General features: G+C 47.3%; 1 protein-coding gene across 3 annotated transcripts in view; it reads right to left on the reverse strand.

Moving 5' to 3' along the window:
• Window positions 1-27,496, reverse strand: part of CORO1C (coronin 1C) — a 48,360-nt gene that overhangs the window by 7,751 nt on the left and 13,113 nt on the right. For 2 of the 3 annotated variants that reach the window (XM_074887548.1, XM_074887547.1), the window contains exons 2-5: window positions 21,702-21,901; window positions 9,434-9,556; window positions 2,193-2,322; window positions 100-281 (exon numbers count right to left, since the gene is read on the reverse strand). In XM_074887548.1, the coding sequence (XP_074743649.1) occupies window positions 100-281; window positions 2,193-2,322; window positions 9,434-9,556; window positions 21,702-21,896 (630 nt within the window). In that variant the 5' untranslated portion in view covers window positions 21,897-21,901. Of the gene's footprint in view, window positions 1-99; window positions 282-2,192; window positions 2,323-2,488; window positions 2,642-9,433; window positions 9,557-21,701; window positions 21,902-27,496 lie in introns of those variants that run through there. The other variant, XM_074887549.1, reaches the window with a different exon arrangement.

Genomic DNA, 27,496 nt, shown 5'->3' on the forward strand with positions numbered 1-27,496 from the left:
GGTACACGCTAAGCAAAAAGGTTCCTTCTCTATATGCTCTTGGTAACTCTCTGCTGCAGCGAAATCCAAGTTGCTTCTTTAATCATCACGCAAACTTACAGCAACAATTTCTTGTTTCCTGGGGTCAATAACTCGAACTTTTTTGTCTTTGGAAGCTGTACAGATTAGGCTGCCGTTGCGATTCCAGCTCACGTTGTAAATCATATCCACGTGCATGTCATCCAAGTTTATGAGGGCTTCACCTGTCCCCACATTCCAGATGATGATTGCATTATCGCAACCTAAAAAAGAAAACAGCAACTGAAGTCACAACACTGGTGTATACAGAAAAAAAAAAATCAGTAGCAGGAATAAAATCTGCTGCAGCTCCAAAGCCTCAGATGCCGACTCTTAAACACGCTCTGTGCACCATCATGCACGCAGAGCCCAGGCAGCACATCCTCACTCAAATACAGGCTCAGAGCAGGGACCAAGCAGCCAGAGAAGGCACCAAACTCCTGCTTTGAAATCGTCGAGCACCTTCTTGGAGGTGCTGTAGCTGTCCCAAAGAAAGGCAGTTTATTTCGGAGTATTTGGGCACCGGTCCCACAGCTGGCCATCACCACTGCCTGCATACATGGGGTGGGCAGGAGGGTCAGGAAAGGTCCCCAGCAGAGAGGAAGCTGAAGGGAAAAGCAGGAGGTCCTGGTGCAGCCGAAAGTCTGTGAAACGTGTCCTGGCCACTGCTACTGCAGGAGCTTTGTGCAGGAGCTCTTGGGTTCTGGCTCAGCTGCAGGACTCCACAGCAAGAGACACCAAGGGCAAGAGGCAATGTTCTTACAACTCCATAGGTGAGAATACTGGCTGGCAGCCAGTCCTCACCTTCTCAGGGCAGAGGGATTTGTGGCAGAAAGAGTAGAAGTGGCAGGGATGGAAAATAGGCAGATGACAGCAAGAGAAAGAGCAGAACAAAGAGAAAAAAGAGTGGCAGGCAGCAAAAGTTGAGGTCAGCAGTTTCACCAGGACTACAACCCATCAGGCGGGTGGTTTTGTTCAAGGCCCAGAACAGCAAGATGACAAAGGATAAAACCTAAGACAAAGATGACAGCAAAATAAAGAACAGGACTGGGGTACCAGGTAAGGGGAGGAAAGCACAATGTGTGACAGCAATTCCTCCTAAGGTTCTGGAGGGGTGAAAACAGGCAATGAGGCAAAAGATAACAATCACTCTGAACTCCCAAAGGGTACGAAAGACATCCAAAATCAGTTTGTTGTCACCAGGAGGAACCCTGGAGACTGCAACGACCTGACAGCACCCTTCCTCCTTTGTGTTTCGTAGGAGTAATCCTGGCTGGACAGCCTGGACACACATCTTGCTACTTGTGAGTACAGGAGTCCGAGGAAGCTACCTGAAAAAAAAAATATCACCTTCTCCTTTTATATGTTCTCACACTGAGTTTTGTTACATTAATTGCCACAAGTTCTGCAACTCTAAGCATTTTTGGGGAAACCAGATCAAAACCAAACAGGTACCTCAGAAGGCATTTATATCAACAGAAAACACACGGCTCATCTGACAGCCCAGCAGAAAGGACTGGCTTCTTTTATTGGTCTCCAGCCTAAAGGTCATGCTATGAAAGCCTCAGGCCGTGCTAATGGATAATGACTTAGCCATTTTATTTCCATAATGATGCGACTCTTTTTCAGTGGTCAAAAGAATCTCATTGCATAGATCGCACCAGTCCAGAAGACAATCTGGAGAACACTGAAAATGAAAGCGTGTGGAAGGAACAGCCAGGCTCTGGGATACCTTGCAGGGATCAGTGAAAAGGAGGAATAGTTGGGCTTTTTATAAAAGTATATGAAACAGGGATAAGGAGAGTGCAGATGTAAATAGTTATCAGCAGATGAAGCTTGCAGATCAAATAAAGTCTGGAACAATTTTAATACTGTAATTCATGCCTCCAGATGATTTCCTGGCTCTTGTCCCTGTAAACTGAAGGTAATAAAAGGCCAAGATAAGGAGGGGGCTGTCAGCCACGTGTCCCCATGTTCCCAGGCTCTGCCGTTAGTCTTGTGATCCACCAGCCCTAAGCAGCTGGGAGAGGAAAGAAGGAGAAAGGAGTGAATGAGCTCTTCTCCAAAACACCTGGCGTGGAAGCAAAACGCAAGGGAGAGATGTTTGTTGACCCCAGAGCCCCGAGGCACCGTACCTGCACTCAGCAGCACGTTGCGTGCCGTCGGATGCCAAGCCACGATGCCAACTCTCTTGGAATGACCTTCTAACACCACCACCGGCTCTGTCAGGGACAGGGTGAGGCCGTTCTCGGGAATCTGCCACACCTGGAAAGGGGAAAGGAAAGATGGTTAGCCAAGGGCCACCCCCTCTGAAGAGCGTGTAACTCATTCGCTTCCTGCGCCGTGCCACGGCAGAAGGCCGAGTTGTCACTTCTCAATATAAACAGGAAGAGAGAATCGAGGAGGGAACCGTTCCCAGCCACCAATAAACCTTCACTCGGGCTGTGTGTAACATCCTTCCCAGCTCAGGCTGCCGGCACGTAACCACCGGCTCCTTACACTGCAAACGCCCCGTTATCGCCGTGTCCAGAGATCCGTTCACCTCAGATGCGGCCTGAGAAGGATTCATAAAAATCTGCCTTGCAGCTCAAATTCCATCTGAACAAGCTGCTGTCTTTTCAAATTATGCTGGTCCCTCAGAGGGACGATATTGCAGCTACACTGGTGCCTACTTTTTATTTCTTTAGAGATGCTGGCAATGAGTTTTCACGTTATGTTTAGAGCCTCCTTTCAGATGCCGTTTAACTGGGGGAGAGCAGTTTGGTCCTGGCAAAGGTTAAAGCAGCCCACGTTAGCATTGCAGAAACTACCTCTGAATGCAGCAAGCTGTTCACTTCTCGCCTGCTTGGTTACACAACCCTTCTTCAGGAAAGTGCCAGCAGGAGGGATCGCAGAGCACTGGAATTCCAGCTGCGGAGTCAGAGCAGGTTTATGCACTGAAGGAGGCAGCTTCCACAACTGGCAGGGACCAGGGATGGGAGAGACAAACCCATCACCCCATGCCCCAAGGCAGGATCAGCCCTACCAAAACTATTCCTGCAGTTCAGCACTGGACAACCATCTTTGAACTGAATTTGACCTACATACAGTGTATTAAAACATTAGAAAGCCCATCAGTGAGCAGTTATAGCTCCCTATAGATAGGTGGCAGCATCAGAGCACATTTGCTTCGCTTTCTATTGTTTGCTTTTTCTGGAGTTAGAGAACAGGGCTTGCCAGACCCTGCCCACCATGCCCAAGCAAGCTGTCAGAGCCAGCAGATGCGAGCTGAGCACATTTTGGAAGGGATGCAGACAGACATGTGTAGGGCCAATATAGGATTTCTGCACTAATCCCAGTTTCTCCCTTCCCACAGGGATGGCTGCTGCTCAAATAAACCCCTCTGAAATGCAGACATTCTCAGCGCGTACCAGCTCACCTCTAAATAACCCTAAAATGATTTCACTTTTCACCAACGCAGCTCTCAGCGCCATCCCTCCCAGCACCCTCAGCATCCCAGGAGGAATGACCGGCGACGGGCACGCAACCTCAGCGGACAATTGCTCTGCGAGGGTTGAAAAATCCCTCTTTCTCTTCCTGCCTGATGGAACAGCGCTAGCAACAAGACGATAACACAAACTGAGGCTTTTACCAGCAATCACGTTTTAAAAATTGGGTTGGAAACTGGAGCTGTTCAGCCTAGAGAAGCAGGATGTTGTCCTGCTCCTTTCCAGTTCCACACCTGCAGCCACAGCACGCTCACAGAGGGTTGTGCCGAACCACAACGTGCCTTGTGAACAGCAACAAATCATTTCACCTGCCCGCTACATGATAAAAGTGGGTTACAAAGCCGTCAGTTTTTATAGAAGCAGCTTTCTTCTTGCCAGTCAGGGAATAACAACCTGACAGTAGCAAGAGTTTAAAACACCTCTGCTGACAGGGGAACTTTCAGGTCTCAGATGAAACACCTCCAAAGCCCCCCCAACATCCTAACACAATGCTGCAGAAACAGGTATTACCTAAACCAGTAAGAAAGTTGGAAAGAAAACATAAGAGCTGGGAGACTCCAGGAGAAGAGGCGATGCAGGAGAGCCAGGGGCTCTGCCACCGGGGTACAGGAGGTGCCTGGCGGAGTGTTGGGTGACACCAGGGCAGGGGCAGAGGATGCTCGACACGAGCCGCTCGGGTCTGACAGCAACGCTGGGCAGGCGGATGCTGGGGCACAGCTGACATGGGCATGAGAAACAGAAAAAACACCCAAACCACTTCTCCACTAGATGAAAAGGCCATGACAGGCAAGACTGACCTAGGCAAGATGGTGTTACACCGAGGATTAAACAGGGAGCCAGACAGCTGGTTATCCCAGAGTCTCAACGAGCCCTTAAAAATGGCAAGCCTTGATGAGCACGGCCATTTCTTCCCCTGAGAGAAATGGTGGGATAAAGCAGCCTGCCCCAACTCTCTCAGCCTCACTCTCTTTGCAGGGGAAGCTTTGAAAATTGCATTTATTCACAAGAAGACCCAGGAGAAGGACAAGCTTCTGGGCCAAGCGTGACCTGCAGAGAAAGCACGCAGGGACGGAGCAGCTTCTACACCTGCAGCCAACCTCGTCCCTGCCATACGGCAGCCAGAGCAAAGGGTCCAGGTCCCCGAGATCCCCGTTTTTTTTGTGCTGTCCCAGCCAGGAACGCTGCAGGGATCCTCCCGTGCGAGCGCAGCCGGAGCAAAGGAACTTGCGTGCCAGAAAACTCCAGCACCAAGTTTAAACGTGAGCCAGCAAGTGCAGGGAAGGGAGGTATTAGAGGCAAAATACCAATAAAAAGGATTTTTTAGAAGCCTCTGGAGGACAGACAAATTTTTTTTCTTTAAGGGAAAGCCCCTATAGTTTACAGCAGCTGCAGACAAGTGTAATCCTCTGCAGATTACAGAAACTATTGACCTAATAATCCTGCTTGGTATTGCAAAAAAAAAAAAAAAAGCTAGTAGTGTGAAAGGTCAGGGTATGCTCCCAAGCGACCTGGCCCACTCATTCCTGCATAGGGTGGGGTGCCTGTCTTCAGCGTGGGATGAAATTAGATTCACAGGGCAAATTAAGGCACTTTTGCTTTGGATGCAGGACCCAGCCTGCTGAAGGTGAGGACCTGGGATCAGTACACAAAGGAAACCTTAAAATATTGCAATATATTAAATATAAAAATATATGAACTGGGCATCAGTAATGGTTTGTCAGCTCTCCCACTTGTGGGGGGTTTTGGGTTGTTGGGCTTGGGGTTTTTTATGGTATTGTGGTTGGGTTTTTTTAAGTTAGCATGGCTTGTTTGCTTGTGATCGAGGAAGTGAAGTCACGCCACCGTGGTGTGTAGAGGTTTGGGTCTCAGAGGAAGAGCAGGAGGGAAAGGTTTTACACAAACAGCATGTGAGAAAGAAAATAAAGCAAACCTTTTCAGCACTTCTTTTATACCCTTTAAAGAGAATCACAACCTGTCTCTTCTGGCTCTGCACCAACCTGCAGAGATTAACTCAATTTCTAGAAACAACATCAATTCCTAAATTCACATTATGTGAGGAAACAAATGAGTTTGAGGCCTGGGTTTTATCTACATCCCTGCTCTTGTATCGCTGCAGGAAAAGGCACTTTGTGCATCCATTTTTTGTAGCTGTAAGACCTTCTCCACATGGTCCTGGCTCATCCTGGCCTGGTACCACGTCCTAACTGTCTGCTAACAGCCTGGTGTCCCAGGTCATTGCAAGGGCTCTGGTTTACTTTTTAGAACAATTTGCTCAATCAAATGAGCTCTACTCCAGCCATTACGTGCAAACTCATTAGTATTCACCTTCTGATGAAGCAAATTATCCCTATCTGAGAAAGGCCCTCTGATACCATCTACAAGCCTTTTTATAATCAAACATTTTCCAGCTGAATTAAAAAATCTGCAGTACATTACAGTCGTTCAACAGAATATCAAGCATGAATATTTAAGTAATTCCTTATTTGTTGGCACAAGAAAACAATTCTTCAAAGAGAACACCAGAAGAGGCCACAGAAGGTATCTGCATGCCGCAGCGTTTTAAAGAAAGTCTGAGAGCAATTCAGAGAGAAGGAGATGGGGACTCCCCACTCTACTCTTCTGCAAAAGAAGAGAGAAATTCAACAAGAAACCAGGAAATGGGGCAGAGAGGCTACTGCCGTTACCTACATCACATCGGGCCTCTGATTAGGGCTCTTGTGTTACACTGGCTGTATGAAGTGGGCCACGTTCTGGAGAACTGAGAACAAGGCATAAAGAGGAAATATTTAAACACTTGCAGACTACAAGTATTTCTTTGTATCTCGAACCACTTCAAGGGAGTTGTATTTGCCAACTCAAAAGGAATCTGTTGGCTTCGCACTCCCAACTGGCAAGGGCAGGAGGGGACGGAGGCCAGCACGTGCCCCGAGGAATACCCGGCGTGGGACGAAGGAAGAGCGTTCGCTCCCCCACGAGCCTACACTCCCCCAGAGAAGAAAGCAGGCGGTGTTTTGGAGGGGTCCATTCTACTTCTTCCTCTGCTGGGATCAGCCAGTGATGTGCTTATACCCACGGGCACCATGACCTGCACAAAGGTGGTCTTGCAAGGGTGAGATGTCCTAAGCATTGCCCTCCACCCTCTTTTTCTTCTCTACCTCCAAATGATTTCTGAATGCATCAGATGTGACAACAGAATTAATGAGCGTATAACCTGAAACTGTCAGATCACACCTATCAAGTGCCTTTCATCAGAAAAATCTCGATGCAGCTACAAAGAGTTAAACCTCCAAAGCTGTCCAAGCTACAAAGCCCAACAGTATCAGAAAAAGATATCTTTCCCAGTCCCTGATTTCAGTCCCTAGTCTAAGGAGCTCGAATACCTGTCCAAGGTTTATATGCAGCTCACAGGGTCTTTCCACCTTCCACAAAGCTGAGTTTTTATTTATATGAAAACACTTCCAGCTTTTGAAAGGGCCGAGGTAACCTTCCTTGTGGAACACAAAGGCTGCAGACAGTTCAAAGTTACAGCTGCAGGGAATCAGCCCTCTTCATCCCAGAGACACTGGTTAGAAAGCATCTCAAAGTCATGCTCCCTCCCCTCAACACCTTATCTAGCTGATGAGATCTTTTGTGGCAGAGGGTAAGATCCTAAATCCTTGAGTGCCAAGGCACAGATGGTTTTTACAAACATACGGTATTTTTTTAAAAGCAGCTGGCGCTTCTGCAGAAAGCCACATAATTTCCTCTACGACATCACTTTTTCTCATTTCACATTGGCTAATGAAGAGTTCAGAGCTGATGAACAACCACATATCCTTTAAAGTAAGAGGAATTTATTCAGTGACAGGCTGTTCAGGAAGCAGGACTCCAAAACCTTTATTGAAGGAAAGCAAAGAAAACAGGATGCGCCAGGACAGAAAAGCAATTAAAAATGGGAAGGCTCATTAGCTCATCCAGTTTGTTTCCAAACAGTCCAGGCCAGGGTTGTTCTTTACACTACACACTCTAGCTCTGTCCAGCCCAGCTAACAACTGTCCCAAACGATTTGGGATACATCATTTCCCATCAGAAGTTACCTGGTACTTAACAGGACATTCAACTTCAGCCTTCAGCTACTCTCTGCTTTCTTCATCGCTACTCGGCTTCACTGCTCTCTAAACCTCCAGCTAACTTGCACCTAATACTTTCCAAATTGTGAGCTGCATCAGCTTGTTCCTTCAAGCACAGCAAGGACTCACTTATTTTACCCTCACAGCTGCTCGCTCCCTTCCACTCAAGACACGGTCACGCCAACAGGTACCGTACATGAACACGAGGTGCAAGCTCGCAGACAGCCACACCACCGTGTCTGTCCCCACGCCTGTTGCCTCCAGGGAGGGAGGGGATACTCATCCCCCCGCTTCAGTGTGTGCAGAGGAGCAGACAACCCGCCATGAACCCCCACCCTACGGAGCTTGTGCGCGCCGTCGGAGGCTCAGATTCTCGCAGACAGTTTGTGTCTGCGTTAGGAGCATTTGGACAACTTGTAATTGAACACTGTTGGTTTTTCTACGTAATTCAATCCCTCCGGAGCCTCACAACATACTTCTCATTGCACTTGGATTAGAGACTTATTTTGCCTCCAAGAAGGGAGTGATGGACCTCAGCTTCGCCTGCTTCTGTTGATGCTCATGTTTCAGAGACCTTCCCTTCCGACGCGCAGCCTTCTGGATCCTGGTTTCTGGAGAAACATTCCTGCATCCTTCAAAGCTTAATTCTAGCCCCGTAGTGAACGTTACAAACACAGAAGCTTGTTGTTTTGTTTAATATTAAATATAGTACATTTTGTTAACATGCTTCAGCTTCCAAGACTGAGAGATCACAGGCAAGAGCTGTCCCAGGATAAGCCTCTTGGGATGAATCCCCTCCCAAACATTTTAACGACGAACAGAAGCAAAGGAATTTATCTGACATGATCTATAATAAGATTTCAATATAACATTCAGCCTACAGCATTTCTAAATATGGCCAAAGATCACTGAAGTTATTTGGCATTATTTCATCTTACAAGGATTTTCTTTCACTTATTCTGCTGTGTTTGCATACACAGGATTCCACATCCATCACAGAGCAAGGTCGTCTATTGTTCAGTGGGCTCTGACTGAGGTAAAATAGGTCTCAGGACCAAGGTTGGCAGGTGTAGAATTTGGATTATTTTTTATTTATTAAAAAAAGCCCTTCTGACATCTACTCACAACCTGCAGATGTAAGAAAAAATTAAAGCATCACCCTTAAATTGAGGGCTGAAGTAATTCTGAAAGCCGATGGGCTTGTTTGCCTCCAATCCCCACCTCTTCCCAACACACACCACTGCATCCATTAGGATAATGAGGTAAGGAACCACCACCACCTTCTGCCAAGCACTGCAAATCAAAACACCTCACCACTACCGCCTGGCGCTCTTTCTTCTCTTTCCTCTTCCCAAACATCAGACGAAGCCCCAGGGGAAGGGAAAATGGAAGAACAATTGAAGACAAAGCCAGGAAGACGCAGGTCAAGTCCATTACACAAAGTCCCATCTCAGTGCTGCAGAGACTCTTCTCAGAAGCCTGAGGTTGTACCTTCTCAGACAGTAACACGAGAAGAAAGTACCAATTGTGAGATCAAATTCTGCTGTTGCACAGGTAATAAAGCTCACTTGGCTAGTTTTGCTCCAATTTTTAGCTAGGTCCTGCAGCCCACACAGCATCATTTCTTAAACCAGGACAAAACATGCAGAATGCCCATCAGCAAGGACTCTGCCCTCGGCCTCAGAACAGAAGATGTCTTCAGAAATACAAGTGCTGTCTGCAGCAGCATTTTTAGCATGAAGCAAACTCCAGCCCACAAGATAAACGAAATACCCTTACCATGACGGTGCAGTCCTCCGAGCCACTGGCGATGACCTGGTCATTATGAGGACACCAGTCTATGTCCAGCACCGGTCCTGTGTGGCCACACACTGTTGGGTAGGACTTGTCAATTCTGCCTGTCTGAAGGGGGGAAACAAGAAAAAGAGCTGTAATACACAGACAGAGTGGAGGAAGATGCTTTCTCATCCTCCATTAACTCTTTCAGTATTCACAATTTCATGAAATTTGAATCATCTCATGTATCCGTAGAGGAAACAAACCAGCAACTCTCTTCTCCAGCATCAACTGGTTCAGCACCGGGGGGGCTTTGCTGCCCCGCTGATGCTTTGCTGCCCGTGTCTCAGCATTTGCTATGACACAGTCCCTTCGTCCGTCCCCAGTGTTTCAGGAAGAGGGCTCTGCCTGACCAGTGGAGCTCTGGTTTTGGCTGTGCTTCACTACGGTGGCCAGTGCCAGTTAAAGATAACCAAGCTAAAATCTTAATTGAAGGGTGTTGTTGGTCATTGAATTTACCAAGTCTGCTTGTTTTCATCACAGAAGTATTTTGCTTAGATGGAAAGTTTTTAGGACACAGTTGAGCAAAGTAAAATACTGTTTTCAGGAACAAATACTGCTGACCCAGAGTGCCACAGCCACCCACCCTGATCCGTACCTGCCCCTCTATGGCTGGAGGACCAAGGCCACCAGCACGCTGCCAAAGTCAAGCTCACTACACAGATAAACTTTCCAAGGGAACAAGCTAATGAGATGTTCCCATTTGAACTGAGACAGATCTAGTGATGCCAACGTAGTTGTTGCAAAGGCACCAACTTTGCCAACTGGGTCTACATTTCGCTGGTGGAGTCTTGAAGCACCTGAGCCCCCCCAAACTGCTGATGCACCTAATACCCCAGGTTCCTCTGTGTGAAAGGAAATAAAAATCACTCTAGCTAATCCTCGTTACCTCTCCTGGTCAAGTCTTGCACACACAGGAAGCAATATTTAAAATACTGAAGACACATGGCAGTAGCAGCAGGAGACTCCTGCACTTCCAGGGCCAGAACCCGGGTCCCGCTCCAAGGGGTTTTGTTTCCAGGGAATGGCCTTTTCACGAGTGATGGGAGAAGACAGACAGGAGGGAGAGGTCTGGGATGGGGTCTTCTTCTTTTGTGTTTAAACACGCAGAAGAAATGGCTGGCATTTCATTTCTGACATTTGATAACATTCCCCAACCTCGGAGGTTACATCTCTTAATATATGCCTCCTACCCATCTCCGTGCAGAAGGCTGTTCCTGTTCAACGCTGGCTTACGTACAAAGGATCAGAATAATGCTGGATAGTGGCTTTTGAAGACTACTGACCTGCAGACCTCTACTAGAACGAACCAAGATATAGATCCAAACAGACTAAGTTACAGAAACAAAACAATCACTATTTCCTAAATGGCCAAAATTATGTTTAAAAAAAACCCCAACAACCAACCACAAAACTGTCTCAATGATTCAAATGCTTTTGAAATTATTAAAAGTGAAAGTGTTGTTGATGAAAAGCCATAAACCAGACATCCAGAAATTAAAGTCTGTGTAATCCCTCTTGGATGCCATAACGTAAAATGGGATTTAAAAAAATTAATACATCCAACTGACATGTATAGTACATCCATTTTAATTTATCTAATTAAAAAAGAACCATGCAGAGCATATGCACATGGACATATTTCAGAAGTCACATTACAGGCTAAATACAAATATAGACCTAAATCAAAAGAAAAAATATGACTAATATTGCAAGACGTCAGTGAGTACCTGCTCTTGCTCCTAGACAGGGCTCAGAGTAATCCTCTAAGAGGAGCCTATGGTAATTATTTGCAGGCTGAACGAGCGCTTGTCAGTTTAGTTTAGAGTTTTTACAGTAATTTATTACTGCAGGGAGGGGGAAAAAAAAAAAATTCAATTTGAAGAAATTAAACCACAAACTTCACCTTTCAGTTTTGATCACGATGAACTTGAACAGCACGAGCAGCAGCCGCCAACTGCCTGTGACAGCCAGCTGACCGCAGGGACCAGGCAACCCCACCGCCTGCTTTTGATCACCTAAAACGGAGCTCGTTTTTTAAACCAGCTATCTTGTACTTGCATTAGCTCACTAAACGGCGGGGCTCCGAGGGCAGCGAGGAAAACGAGACGACGGAGGCTCTGTGTGAGCTCCCCATGCCTGAAAGCAGAAGGGACCAGCGCAGCCACGGGCTTCCAGCTCCCCAGGGGAGCAAGTCCCCTTCCCTCGGCAGGCGAAGCAGCCACCAAGAGTAAAGCTCAGTCTTGTCACCAAGCTAGAATAAAACTCAGTCTTGTCATCAAGCTGAGGGACTTGAGATGGATGCACAGGCGCGGCTGTTTTGGTCAAGGACAGCACACATTTCTCAGGCCAGAGCTATCTGGATCAAGAAGAAATTAGCAGATGCACTAAGGGGAAGTTAAACCAAACTGAGCAGAAATATCTTTGCACCATGTTCTAGGGGAATAGATGCTTATCTGCATCATCTATAAAGAGCAGCCTTTTCCTGCCTGGATGTGGATAGTGACATACAAAAACCATTTCTAATAAGGGAACAGAGTAAGGGTGGGGAAAGCGAGATGTTATTTAGAAGCAGTGTGGGAGATGCACTAACTTCAAGTAACCTCAAGCATATTTATTCACAAAAATTTACAAAACCAAGCAAGCAGAGTACAAACAAGAGAAGGAGATGTCCCACTGCCTGCAAAGACAACAGCTCCCCAGGGTCTGGCAGAAGAAGACAATGCTGGGGAGATGCACAGCCCCGCGGCACCAACCCCAACACTGGGGCAGGGCACTAGGGCACGAGAGGACTAACTCAGGGGCTCACCAGGATCCACAAAGAATAGCATCAAAAGAGCAAAATGAGAATAAATAAGGATGTAAATGGACAGAAGGGCTTACTGGTCAAAAGGCTGCCGTGCTGCTCGAAGCTGCGGTTTGGCTAGGAGAAGTCCAACCACTTTCAGAGAAGTTACTGACTTGTGGTCAGAGACACAAAACTGTCTTCACAGGGCAGAGGAAACCATGGTGCTTTCCTGAACACTTAGCACAGAGCAAAAGCTCTCCTCGGCAACGCTTCTAAATGCCCTTCATCTGTTTCACTTTTTTTAAAAAAACAACTTTTATTAGAAAGCATGACTCTTCAAAGGGGATTGGTCAAAGGACAATAACCCACGTCACCACCCCAGGTCCTGACCCAGCACACCTTCCCCTCAACCACCCCGCAGGGTGAGAAACAAGCAGTTTTTAACTCAAATGTCTTAATTTACCACACTTCTAAGCCAGGTTTGCAAATACCGTCTGTGCAGGCTACGCCGCAGGCTTCCTCCTCCCGGCAGCGTTCCCCTCTCCGGAGCAGGGGACCCCTATTCCTGGCATTGTGTGGGACTTGCTGTGCACAGAAGAGCTTTAAAAACAATTATTTGTGGGGCTTTGCCAAAAGGGAAAGACCAGGAAGGCTGCAGTAGGGTATTAAAAAAACCGCCAGCCTGTAAAATTCCCAAATTCAACGTTTCTTAATACAATTCCTTTTCAAAGAGACTCCTCTGCCATAAGAGCACCACGAGGTTTGCAACTTTGCTGCCAAATGGGGGTGCATTTTCATGCTACCGTAATACTCGCGGGTTTGGGGATTTATTTATATATTTCTAAAATGTAATCTTTTAATTAGTTTAGGATTTAAAATAAATCTTAAGTGCTGATACAGCTTAAAATTAACTCGGTACGACTTCAAGAAATTAAATCCTTCTCATAATCCATTATGACTCTGGCTGAGCAACACATCACAGTAACAACATTGGAAACTCAGAGTTGTATTTTACAGAAAGTTAGCCAAAAAGGTGAATTTGAGGATTACTATTAATATGCTGGATGGCATTGACTAGAAGCACACTCAATATTCAGGTCCTTCAACAGGTGGTAAGCTGACCTTCCCAAATGAATGAATTCATTTAGTGCTTTCATGTATCCCAGTTCAGAAAAAAAATGATAGATGAGAAGAAAAAAAAAAGTTGTTATTAAATCCAGAAGGGACAGATAAGCAGCACAGGAAAACTGTTCCTAAAAGTGGCAGTTTCATGAATTAATTTGACTGCCTTATGATCGCTTCTCTGCCAGAAAAGGGCAATTGGTTGCAGGAAACAGCTCATGGATTACAGTAAAAATATCACGGAGAACAGCTGCTTCCCCCAGCCCATGGTTGTGCTCATTAAGATCGCCATTTAAAATAGGGAAGTGGCATCAAGTTGCACAAGCAAAAGCAATTCCCCCCACCCTTACTTTGCAGAAGTTTGAGGAAGGAAATCAGGTCACAACTGCAAAGTTTGAAATACAAACCAACTAGTACCTTTTCCTTGTTAGAGAAAATATTCTGGTTTTCTCAGCTAAATTGTGTGTTTTCCTTCCAACAAACTCAAGTTTCACAAAGTCCAGTCGAGTGAAGTTTAACGTGCTCTGGCCACTGAACCTCCACCTCTGGTTGCAGCAGCTGGGCGTGCAGGAGGCAGTTGGGAGAAAATACTGCAGTAGGATGTAATGAAAGTGCATTGCTCTCTCGTGACCATGACAAATAGCCATTAGTCACCCAGCAAACCAATCAAGGCATCCATAACTAATTCGGAACATTATGAAAAGTGTTACTCCCAAAAGGTCTACTGTAATGTCATGCAATAAGAGACTTGCAGGCATTCATAACTACATACAGCTTTCAAACCAGACCACTATAAACACCGCTTGTGCCCTCCAAAAATTCCTCAGCAGTGCTCCTGTTCTTGTTTTATCACCTTGACAGCTGCGGGGCTGTGACATTACAGTAGACATTACAGGCTGCTACAGAACAGAGACAAAGGTCCTTGTTCCGGAGCGCCCAGACCTAAATGGATGCACAAAGAGGAGGGAAGAAAACCGCGGTGACAGACAGGAATCCAGCACAAAGCCAAGCCTGCCCGAGCAGGGCTTTAAAAACCCTGGCACAGCAGATTTGGCATCGCAGCTCAAAGCACAGTTTGGAGGGTTTCAGGCAGCCGTGGTGAGGTTTGTCTGACATCGCTGGGAGAGGAGCTGCAGAAGCTGGGGGACTTCAGGGTTTGCAGGTGACCAGAGAACGGAGAGGTAAGAGCTGGTTGCAACTGCAGGAAGCTCTACACTGGAAAAATGTATGTTTAGCTGCAGAATCCCTCACAAAATTAACTGCAACAATCAGCTACTCACACGCTGGTTTTAAAAAAGGAAAAAAACCAACACAAACAGCCCCCCAAAACCCAACCCAAACTGCTAACTCAAATCCCTCAGAGCTGGGTGCGCACCACAGCTCCAGCATCCAGCTAGCATCCATCCCAGTTTCTAGAGGAAAGCTCTAAACACACTTCAAAATTAAATTTCAGGCTCAGCTAACTTTTATCTGAGGAAGTCCTTTGGGCAGACGATGCAGAGATTCAAAACGAAGAGACCTGTTGCCCAGAAATTACATTACAATTAACAAGATACAGAGTGGCTCTTTTGTTCCATTCCTAAAGTATGATTTCAAAAGCAGTTAATTCCCCTGTTAGTAAAACAGGCGTACTGCCTTTACAACTGAGGGAAAATTAATTGGAGTCCCTAAAAGTTTAGGGATAAAGTGGTAAAACCCCGCTGCAGTTCAGGGGCAGTGGGAGACGAGCAGCCACGTGGAGGGGAGAGCCCAGGAAGGATCCGTGGGGAGCAAGAGCCTCACGTCACCCAAACACGCTCATCCCTGAGAGCTGGGCACAGACGAGCCAAGACTCCAGCATCAGCCACTGTGAAATAAACTGGGACCAGTAAAAATGCAGACAGAGAAGGAGGAGACAGAAGAACGTCTGGACAGATCCTGGGAAAGAAGCCATTCTATTCCAATCACTTCTGCTGAACTCATTTTGTCCCTGAACTTCCAAGATTTCAGTTTAGTTGGAAGTTTTAAACAGCTAAACCAGGATTTTACCCTCCACTTCAGGCCCACCTGCAACCCTGCTGTGCTCATACGTATGGTTTGTGTACATACATTTGTATCCTGCGTAAACCAGTGACATTACACCATGGAGAGAACTACTCGGAAATTCATGCTGCTGGTAGAGCAATGTTATTTTTCATCTGAACATTGGACAAATACACAACTTATGAGGACTCACTCCACACCTTACACTCCGTTTTAACCACTGCATGCAGACAAGAAGGCAGATGTGGATCACACGTGGTGCTCTCCAAGCCCAACAATCTCTCTTTCGTACCCGCTTGCAGACAAAACTATCAAGTGCAACTTCCATTTTCATTATTGGACAAGGCCTTAAAACAGCAGCAATATTTGTACAAACCATTGGTTGTCTGTAAGACAGGGGGCAGTATCTGTTGCTTGCTTTCCTGGAGAAATGAGATTTATTAGCCACACTGCCTCCTCTCTCTTCCTTAGTACACCTGAACATGATAATCTGTTACAATTGAACTGACAGTGATAAATATAAATTATTTTTTTTAAAATCAGCTCTAGAGAAACATCCAAGGTGAAATAAAAGAAAGAAATCCAAATTAGTGCCCCACTAGGGAAGGCTCAGTTATAACTCAAGCCCATGTGCCCCCCTGAGTGGCACAGGCACCCCAGTTGGGCTAGTGAGGCACCCACGGGAGGTGGGCACTGGCTGATGGGCCAAGAGAGAAAGGACGTGTAAAGGAGCTGGGGAACATTTGCTCTGTGCAGAGCAGATGTAGGAAAAGTCCGCAAGAAACCAGGTTTTAGCAGTTCCACTGGTTCACAAGGTAACTTAGATCTTTCAAAACCACCGATGTCTTGCTTCTTTATTAAGCTGCTGCAGAGTTGCCTTGAATTTCAATGTCCTCCACCCAACATTCAAAACTACTTGGAGCTGCATGGAAGAATGACCAAAATTCAGGGGGAAATATCCCTTCATAGTCTTCAACCTTGCAAACTTCTCTCACAGGGACATTGCTGTGAGACAGACCTACAGGACTAGTAGTGACAGGGGCTCCATGGCAGCCAAAGTCAAGACAACATTAACTCATTTTAATTCATATCCTTCCATCCACACTCTATCTAAAATTGCTGGAAAGGCTCAATGAGCCCACCACAGCAGTACCTCCTGACTTTATTTTACACACAATTCAGAAAAGGATGTTTGTTTTGTTTTTTTTTTTTTTTTTTTTCCCTAGTCCTTCCTGGAGGAACGAGAATCTGGAAGAGCTGATTAACAACTTACATATGCCATAGTTGAACACTAAGGCATGTCACTTGCAGAACAACATACTCCTTTGAGAAGATCATTCCTGAGGTGTGCACTCACCCACCCACACGCTAATTGCCTCTCAGGGCACCCATCTGATCACGGCTTCTGCAGGAACGCTGCCTATGCACAGGGAGTGCGATGAGAAGTCAGGCACACAAATGGAAAAAATCTAATAAAAGGTATATCCAAAGGGGACTGAATAAGCTCTTCTAAAGGCCTTACATAACACGACTTTCAGCTGAAGGCATCTTGCTAGACGAACTGAAACAAAAAGGAACTCTTTGCAACAGCTTTTTTTTTCTTTGAAGATACAAACTGCAAATATTATTTGAGGAGGGAGAAAAAAAATATATTGTATCCTGTTCTGCTGTAATGTAGACCCAGCACCAGAACCATGCACTAAAGCCAGGTATTTGCAAGTCACTTTCCCCATCTCATCAAGAAACCCACAACATTTTCATCTGGGCTGTAAAACAGGGATCACCCATCGAATTGGGCGAGTAGATCCCCCACAACCCCTCTCCTTTGACAGCAGAGGCAGGGAGATCTCTGTCCTGCCGTTCCGATCGCCGTCCGAAGGGAAATGAGCGCACTGAACGCTGCGCAGCCCGTCCTAAGAGCATCCCGGAGGATCACCTGCACTCCTGAGTTCGTTCTGCTGGGAATGACGTGCAGAAGCAAGGCAGAACAACCGACTCTCAGCCCTTGCACAACGCTGTTGTGAAAGCACCCAACCTGCCACCGAGCACACACCCAGCCCGGCATCCCAGGTGGGAAGGGACCGCGAGGATCAGCCGGGCCAACCCTTCTGGGCAGAAGCAGGGTCTAAACAAGCTGACCCAGCCCCCTGTCCAGCTGTATCTTAAAAGTGTCTGATGTTGGGGAATCCACCACTTCCCTGGGGGGATTATTCCAGTGGCCGATTGTTCTGTGAAAAATTTTCCTTTTGTGTCCAATCGGAAACTCCCCAGGAGTAACTTGTACCCGTTATCCCTCATCTTTTCCATGGGACTCCTTGTAAAAAGGGAGTTTCCACCTTCTTTGTAGCCACCCTTTAAATACTGGAACAGGGTGATAAGGACTCCCTAAGCCTTCTTTCCTCAAGGCTGAACAAACCCAATTCTTCCAGCATTTCCTCATATGGCTTCCCAGTCCCTTGATCATCTTTGTAGCCCTCCTCTGGGCCCTCCCCAGCCTGGCCACATCTTTTTTGTATAGAGGGAAGCAAAACCAATCTCAGACCAGAGATCTCTGGGGGATGCGAGGAGAATCGCTTCTTCCCTTACTTGCTTGACTCTTCCCTAATTCCCTGAATGACTCCCCACCATGTTGAGGTGATGGATGATTAATTGATCTCCATCTAACCTGGATGATGAGGTGATCTCCATCTAATCCGATGCTGGGCACAGGCCCACCGGCAGGTGAAGGCTGAGGCACACACTGCTTGATTGAAGAGTTTTATCCTGGGGTTCCCTCCCTGTGCACCCACTGTTTTGCCTGGGATAAGGCTGAAAGAAAATCAACTCTGAAAGCCTGCAAGCTTCCACTTTAATGGTGATGTTCTACACTAACCCACAGTTGCCTGTAGTCCAGAATAAGCAGGCGAGTCTTTGGTTCCCCTGGTGTGTGCATTTAATGCTGATTAGCTAGCCTCTTCTCATCCCCACACCATTTACTGATATAAATTACAGCTTTTTAGAAGTACAGGGCTCATCCCAATGGAGGCCATCTCTCTGCAGACCCACCAACCTGTGGGCATTGCCATTTCCAGCAAGCCAGACGGTGGCTGTGGCTCTGGCTGGAGCATGGGAATGGCGAGTTCCTGGCAAAGCCCCGGCACATGTGCACACAAGAAAACAGGAAGTTCAGACAAAGCTCTCCACAGCCAAACCCCGCTCGGCTGCACCGGCCCTGGCAGCGGCTGCTCTGCATCGGGCTCTACGGGGAGCCCCAGGGGAGGGGGGACACAGGGGTGAAGTTGGGGGGGCACAAAGGGATGGGGCTGAGGGGGGACACACAGGCACAATGGGATGGAGTTGGGGGACACACACACACAGGCAGGGATGGAGTTGGGGGACACACACACACGCAGGGATGGAGGGGAGGCATGTGGGTGGACATGCAGGGAGGAACATGCAGGGATGGAAAGGTGGGGATGAGGGGGGACACGCAGGGATGGAAAGGGAACACGCAGGGATGTGGGGGGACACCGAGGGAGCAACACGCAGGGCTGGAAGGGTGGGGGGGACACGCAGGGAGGACGCAGCCCCCCTCGCCACCGCGGGGAAGGGGGGCGTCTGGTGGCGGAAGGAGCCGGGCAGGGCGCGGCGGCGCTGCGGCCGCGCAGGGGTTAAGGGCCGCGCACTTGCCGCGCCGCGCCCCCGCCCCCGCCAATCAGCGCGGCGGCGGCCGGCGGCCGCGAGCGCTGCCATGACCATATAAGGTAAAAAGCCGCGGCCGCCGCAGTGCCGCTGCGGCGCGAGCGGGTGCGCGCGCGCGCGGCGGGGCGGGGCGGGAAGGGGCGGAGCGCGGCCACCGCCTCCTCCTCCTCGTCCTCAGCACATGGGTGCGCGATGCGGGGGTCCCAGGGAGCTCATCCCGCCCTAAAAATCATCCCCCCGACCCCCAGCCCCTGCCCAGGGCCGGGAGCCACCCGCCGGGCAGCGAAGAGCCGGCGCCGCAACAGAAACAACACAATTCTGACTGAAAGTTGGAAAAAAGACACTTCAAATGAGTAAAAACTGCCTTTTTTTGTGATGACACGGGCCCTCGGAAGAGCAGGCTCGGCGCAGCCCTTGCGGGAGGTCAGGCCACATGAGAATTAATCCAGAGTGACGCGCACAGCGCGGGATTTGAGCAGACGCGATGCAATTCAGATACCGAAGGGCCATTCTCCCTGCGTGAAAGCTCTGAAAAGCAGCAAGTGTATTTTTACAGCTCAATTTTAAAAGCATACCCAAACCGTGGGTTAAAATTGACCCTTTCTTCCCCCATCCCCGCGAATATAACAGCAAGGATCTTGCTGCAGGAACTCTATGAAAACCTCAGCTAAAGGGGCTCAAACAGAAATCAAAGTGTTGGGGTGTTGAAGGAACTGAAGGAACAATTTCATCAGCTGAGGCTATTAAAATAAATGAGGAACACAGGAACTGGCTAGAGCAAAGCCAGCAACGTGTTGCGTTGCAAAAGGAAGTGTCAGGCTGGGGTTTAGGAACAGAGTTCCTCCAGCTTTGTGTGAAACCTTATATATGAATATTAAATAGCTGTGTAAGACAGGAATGTGGTTGAAGGCACAAAGGCAATGACAAATAGGAAGGCAGGAGGAATAATTGAATACACCTAAAAAACCCCAAACATAAGATGGCACTTAAAAAGATCACTCAGAATTAGGAATTTCTGCCAGGGACTGAGAAAACAGTGCGAAGTAAGAGGAAGAAAAAGGGGCGCGTGTCCTCTGCCATCGGCGTTTGATTGTGCCCTGATGCAACACGAGTGCAACTGTGCGCGGTGTTGAGCAAGGAATTTCAAATCGAGATCTGTGCCGTCGTGCGTGGCTTGGGCAAGAGCAGGACACGTGGCCCGAAGAGGAGCGCAAACCAGAATCCCTGCAAAGAAGGGCTGTTAAATAAGATGAGCAAAATGGAGAGCTATTTAAGGAGGCTAGGGGTTTGGCTTGCCTCGCTTAGCACAACTGAGGCATAAGTGAGAACTCGCTGCCTCTGTTCCTGTAATGCACTCGCCATGTGGGATGCTATATTCAATTCTGGTCACTATTTCTATATATAAACAGGGCAGATCTGCAAATGGAGCTAGGGAAAAAAGGACAGGGCTGATGACAGACTGAGGATATCTTAAGTCTATAGTTAAGAGAGAAGCTTGAGGGTCACAAAGAAAATCATGTCACAGAAAAAGACTTTCATCACAAGAATTTGCATCAGAAAGGGAGATGAGAGCACTGCTCTCCAACAAGGGTGGAAGAAAGATGCTCTGCGATTTTTTCCATGCCGTATCAAGGGGAAACAGGAATTTATTTCAGTCTGAGACACCGCTCCTGCTCATTTGTGTGCTTTTATACCACAGCATTGTAAGAGCCTGCCAGGAAGGCTTCTGTACCCATCTTTTCAGCCTCCTTCCAAACCTTTGATCCGGCCATTCTCGCGGCTGGCAGACAGGAACCTAACTTTTCTGTGTGTTTTGCAAATCACACCCCTGGGATTCTACAAATAAATTCAAAGTGTAAGGGAAAGAAGTAAAGTGTATATACGGGCTCACTGAAAGGTTATTTATTGGAGACTTAGAGGCATTGTGCACAGCAGAGAACATAAGGGGTGTTTCCCTGCCTCAGATCAGAGGAAGCCCCTCTCCTTGGTATGTCGGGTACTGGGGATAACAAGAACTGGCTGAAGTATAATAAAGCCTAGACACAGCCCTGTGATCTGGGAGACCCGCAGGACAGCTGCGATGGTACCCGGAGGTGCTGTTTTCTTAACCAAGATTATTCTTATACCACATAAAGAGTAACTGAAGGGGCTGGCAGCTGCCTAGACCAGCTCTTCCTGGAACCAGCTCACCCCTTCGTATCCATCTGATACGGGGCTACAAGGAGTAGTTTGGTTCAGGTGCATTCCCGAATTAAGTGATGCTCACAGAGCTCGAAGCTGAACCCCTGACAGTGGAAAAACCTGACCATTGCTATCATAAACAAAGAGGCTTCATTAGGAGTATGATTCTACGTAAAAACTTCTGCCATAAAGAACTGGCTCAGATTAGTCAAGCAAACCACTTATTTACTGTGTTTAATGTACAGGAAGCGTTACACTGATTACAGAGACATTAAATGGATTCTTACATGGCACTACCGAGCAGGATCTGTCACAACACGGCAGAGACTTCACAGCCTTAATGTTATTCATAAACAAGTGCTGAAATGACAACAAAGCTGAGCGTGTAATAGCAAAAAACTTTCAAAAAGCACTTACCTTGTGCAAAGGCAGCACCAGGAACGCTCCGCCACCGCTAGCATCTACAATTATTGCAACAAATCGGGGGTTTACTGCACAAAAGGAGCTATCCCAAGTAACACGGGAAACGCGGATGTCGTCGTAACACTGATCGTTTTTCACCGCTTGGCCAAACACGTGCCGAAATTTGCTCTGTCGTACCACTCGCCTCATTGTGTCTGCAGAGAAGAGGAACGTCAAAAGAAGGAGATCAGTTACAGGTGCAGGGACCTCCTGCTCGCCCAGAAGGTGCCTGCCAAGGACCTCCATGAACCCTCTCATCTGTGCCATCACCCAGCTTCCAGCAACACAGAAATAACAGAAATACAGCCTCACTCACTATTCCTGCATCTTGCTTTGGACCTGCTAAGTTCTCAGCCAGTTTTGCCTTGGTGGTTTTTTTGTTTTGTTTTGTTTTTTTTTAAATAAAGTTTTGCGCTGTCTTGCACCAAACAACTGAACTGCACTTCCAAGGGTGTTTTACAGAAAGAATTTGCTGGTTAAGCATCAGTTTTCCCATTGTAAATGTATTCTCTTATTGCAGTAAAGGAAGTTCCTAATCCTAAAAGCAGTTTTTAGACAAGTCTCCACATATTTTCGGGGATAAATCTGGTCTCAGATTGAACTTGTTTACTTTCAAGTCAGACAGGGTCCAGAAGATGTAAATAAAAATGCAAGCTCTGAAAATCCGGTGTTCCTGTGAAGTGGTTCCACATGTTCGCTAGCTTCCATTTCTTTCTTCTAACTCCAAAATCTCACTGAAAAATAATAAAATTAAGTCTCCTAGGCAGAAAGGAGTAATGGAAACAAGCTAATGACTCAAATTAACTTAGCGTGTCTGTAGCACTTCTCCTTCTCTTGAGAAAAATAATTTTCAAGAAGGCTTGAGTTAGAATAGAGGGAAAGGGACTGGCATGGAAAATTCCAGCACCCAAGCCCTGGAAGAAGACACAGGCACAACACCACATGCGGACACCAACCCTGGAAGTGAGCAACTGTCCTGCCTTCCACGTACACAACCTTACGGAGCCCTCACATCTGGGAAGGGCTTTTCCCATCGTACAAGATTTTTTCCCTCAGTCGGTGCTCGCAAGAGAAAGAGGAGCCTCCATATAGCATCTTGCTTTTACATATGAGAAAAATATTTCTGTCCCAGTCTCGAGGGAAAGCAAAAAAAATAAAATAAAAAAAAAATAAGTCGAGTCCACCTCCTATCTCGCCTCCCAGTAGGTCCCCAAGCACATGCAGAGGCTGGGAAAAACTGCTCAAGCTTCATGGAGCTTCTTGCTCCAGACCCACCAGCCTGATGCTCTCAAGTGAGAGACTCTGAACGCGGCTCCAGCACGACTCCCTCTGCACAGCCTGTCTGCAGCAGAAGTGATAAAAGGTTCTATGTCTGTCTCTAACTGCAAAAGCGTTGCCTGAAAGCGCAGAGAAAAAGAGGCTTCAGAATGATGGCTGTTTTGTAGTCTCGGAGGTTAAAAAAAAATAATTAACAGCAACAAAAAGCTGAATAACTAACAGAAAGCGCTCATCAGAGCTGGGAAATAAGCAGTCACTTAGTATGTTTGAAGAGGAGAAATGTTACAATTAACATAACAGACAGCTATCGAGTGAAATACTCCAGTTTCTGCATAGATAAGAAAAAAAAAAAAAGAGTATTTGTTTTCCACCAGCTCCCCCTGACCATGTCCAGCCAAAGCATTTGGGAATTGGCCTTGGCCACATCCACAGCAGCTCCGTCTCCTGTCAGGGCAGTTGCTGCCGACACGGCCCCGCTGCCGAGGTGCAAGTGCCATCAGAGCCACCAGCGTGACGGTGGGAGCAAAGCCCAGGTCGCGAGTTACCCGTTCGGGGAAAAGCCAGCTTCTCTACAGACACACAAAATAAATGCACCGATGATGGGGTCGGTTTTGTGATGGGGACATCTGTCCCCAGGTGTGGGCTGGAGGCCACCGACCGCTTTCAGAGGGGCCAAGCAGATGGCAGTGGCTCTCAGCCACCGCTGACCTGGCCTCTGCCAGCCGGTGACACAGGCATCAAGGGCTCGGCCTTTATTTCCAGCCATTGCGAGTAGGTGGGTTTTCCCCGCAGCGTTTCTGACAGTACCATTTCTGTATTGATGTCCTGTTAACTCTCCCCAATTAACTCAGACATTTCAAAGCTACAGAAGTGCCACAAACACCATTTTATTAAGAGCTCACGCAGTTTAAGAATAAACACGTGTAGTTTTTAAATGCAAAATTTTGTGAATGATTGGCGTGTTTAAGATGTCGATGTGGAAAAAAGCTATATGTAAATTATTAACGATTACCATCATATTACAGATGAACTTAGGCTTCCTCTGTACTTAACATCACTTAATAGAACTGCATACTACACTTTCTGTCAACTATTTAACTTACAACACAAATAAAAGGCCCGTCCCACGCTGGACACACCCAGTGACACTGAAGTGCAATAGGAAGTCATAAAGCAGGAGCTGCTCTCCAGCTCCAGGCAGCAGGTAGGAGCGCAAAATCCAGACACCGATTTCTTTTCACGCTCATAACGCACAGCAACACCCAGAGAGTTCAGCCCTACAGCTGGCTGGAGCAGCCGAAGCCGCAGGACAGACAGTACAATGCAATGGAACTATGAAATATTAGGAGCAAACCATTACACACACGGGACAGATAATTAATCACCTGGCAGCGAAGGGCACCCATTGGGGGGGGAGAATACAACTGTGCCGCTCACAGTGCGATGCGGGTTTTTGTGTTGTTTTCAGGCAGAGGAAGAGATGAAGTTCTCCAAAATGGATGGGAGAAACTCTGCCGAAGCAGATGGTACGTTGTGCCTCGAGGTGGAGTGCTGCCAGCGCAGGCGGCTTGGTGGGCTCCCCAGGGATGCAGCGTGGCCGTCCCCGGCGGAGAGGGAGGGAGGGTGAGACAGGACACAGCTCCATCCAGGGACACCAGCCCCGTTCCCTGCGTGGATTCAGAGCAGGAACCCAGCCGAGCCCCAGCCCCACTGAATCACGCACAAAGAAACAGTGAATTTCAACTCAGAGATCCCCGAAAGACAAAAAACATGTTGTACTATCAAGCTGCCCGAGGCCCAATTAAGATACATCATAAAAAAATGCAGTTCCACACCCAGTTACTAATTTATTGTGTAGACTCATTCAGAGACCTGTCAGACATTTTCATCCCGAGAGGGCTCCTCCCAGCCGCCAGCAGTTTGGGTGCTGCATCCACGGCTTCGACCCTGCCAAGTCCTGCGGTGAGCACCCTGCAAGAGCAGCATCTCCCCCTTCCTTCCTCCCTCCCAGCCACTTCTGTCCCTCACTGGCAGGCGAGGTGACACCAGGCCACCCCAAAGAAGCAGGGATGGTCTTGCAAAGCCCCAGCCTGCTGCAACACCACAGGAAGCTTGCAACTACCTCAGCCCTTTCCCTCTTGAAAATCTTGCAGCAAAACCCTACTCACTCCTCTGCCTGGGGTGTGTAACTCGACTAGGAGAAGGGAAAAGTCCTCTGCTTTGTGCACAGTCAATTTTCATGACTGTTCACCCACTGGCAATGTTCCCATCCCACTGTGCATCAAGATTAAAATCTGATGGTTTCGAAGAAGGTAAAGCGAGGGCTTAAACCTGCCTTGCTGAGTTAACGTGCAGCAAATTGCCCGGTGTCAACGTATCGTGTACCCAGGGGTTTTGTAATTTGTCTGCTTTAATGCTGGGAATATGATATGATAGCTAAGAAGAATAATTATTTGTATAGCTTGGATAATTATATCTTTCCTTCACTTGATCGATACCAGAACACCACAAAAAAAACCCCCAACTTATCTCAAATATCAGATACTGGGAGGTCTGCCACCCCTTGCACTCTAATGGCAGAGAAACACCCTTTATCCTATGGGGAAATTCTACTCCTTCATTTCCCTCATTTTTACCATTTGATGGAAAGGGTAATTTTTTGGTTTTGTATAAATGACTTAAAAAATGCAAAGAGTCAGATGTATCCAAAAATACCCTTGTTTGTTCCAAACGGATTTATTCGAGCACACCTTCGCTGCCCTCTTCCCCACCTACAGCTCATCATCCTTAGCAGGAACTCTCTGATGAACACATGGTGAGCAGCCTCCAAGTCCTCATTTCCATAGCAAAGGGAGTGATGCTTGGCGTTGGATCACAGCCATTTTGATCTGGCTGCTCTCCAAAGAGAAGGGGGGGTTGGAAATATGCAGGCTGTAGTTATAAAGAGCAGTGGCTGTGGATCTTTCAGCACACCACAGAAAGCGAGCAGGTGAAAAACAAAACAGGGTTAGCTTGATCCTGAGCACCAAAAAGAGTCATCTTCTCCCTACCCCAGCCTCTTGTGAAAACATGAAGGGCATTTAGTATCCTCATTTGTTTCTCAATACTGCAGTGCAAAGGATCCCCTCCTCCACCATCTGCAGGAAAACCACAGCTGAATTTGGTTGCCACAGGTTCTCTCAGCAGGGCCATGTTGCAGGCAGGGTGCAGGCAGGGGCTCCCAGGTTGGCTACTTGGAGCAGGTGAGACACCAACATCTGAGATGATTCACCATAAGGAGAGACTGATTCAGCCTTATATGCAAAAGTATGACCCGGGACCCTTGGGAAGTGACTTTGGAAATACCAGAATGGGCAAGAAAGCACATGCACGGTCAGTGGGGCTGTGCTAGGGATTTGCTCTGAGGAAGGGGACTTGGAGAAGAATTTTAAAGAAGGAAGTTAATTAGATCATTGTCTGTGCTGTTAAATCTTAGCTAAAGAGCTGGAACGATCTCCATACACTTGCTAGACAGGAAATTTTTTTTTTTGTAAAGTACTAATTTGGAGGATTTAAAACCTCACAGCTAGGAGTTGAAAGGAGTTTAAATTTTGCCAGAGTTACAGCCCTCAGCAAAATTAAAACAGAAGCGTTAGACACCCTGCAAAGACCACTACAATAGAAGTGCTGACAGATCTATGACTGCGCTGATCTCCTGGATCCCGCTCCGCGACACACGGCATCTTACACGTCCTGGCGGCAACAGAGGAAAGAGCCTTCAAAACCTCTTTTTTTTTCCCTCCCCAAATGTCAAGTGACTTCCAGCTGAATTTTACCAAACATTTGACTTCGTCTCCCACTGTCTGTGCCCGCTGTACAGCTCAGCCGCTGGCCTTTGTATCAGCATTTAAATGGACCTTAGAAATGCAGGATGCCGTCAGCCATGCTTGCACAGTGACACTTTTCATTCCATTTCTTTCTGATCTCCCATCATGATGTGTCACAAGAGTTACCATGAGTTTGCCCATTTTCCTGTTTATAAAGGATTTATCTGTCTCAAGAATTCAACAGATGTATTTCTGTGGCTTCGGAGGGTTTTCAGCCTGCTTATGCAAGAGGAAACGCATCCTGCTAGGGAACACTTACAGGAAAACCCCCCACTAATGGCAAAATCCTGCTCAGCCCATGTGATTGTGATCCCTTCTGGAAAGGGAGGCATTTGAAATAAAAGGCTAGTTTAAGTCACAGGCAGCCGGAGGCTACTGTTCAAGCGGGGTGAGGAGATACAAATCCACTGGATAGGGAGAACAGCATTTATAAAAGGTTGGTACTTAGGACTGGAAAGGCTCTTCCTTAAGTGGAAAATGTCAAGATAAGTTGCAGCTGTTGATGATGAGCCCCCAAACCTCAGAGCCTTATTGAAGAGGTCACATACACATCAGTGGCAGCCTTGGAATAAATGTACAGTCTCAGATAACTATTAACAAACGAGA

This window comes from Strix uralensis, chromosome 17, assembly GCF_047716275.1.
Source record: "Strix uralensis isolate ZFMK-TIS-50842 chromosome 17, bStrUra1, whole genome shotgun sequence".
NCBI classification, from domain to species: domain Eukaryota; kingdom Metazoa; phylum Chordata; class Aves; order Strigiformes; family Strigidae; genus Strix; species Strix uralensis.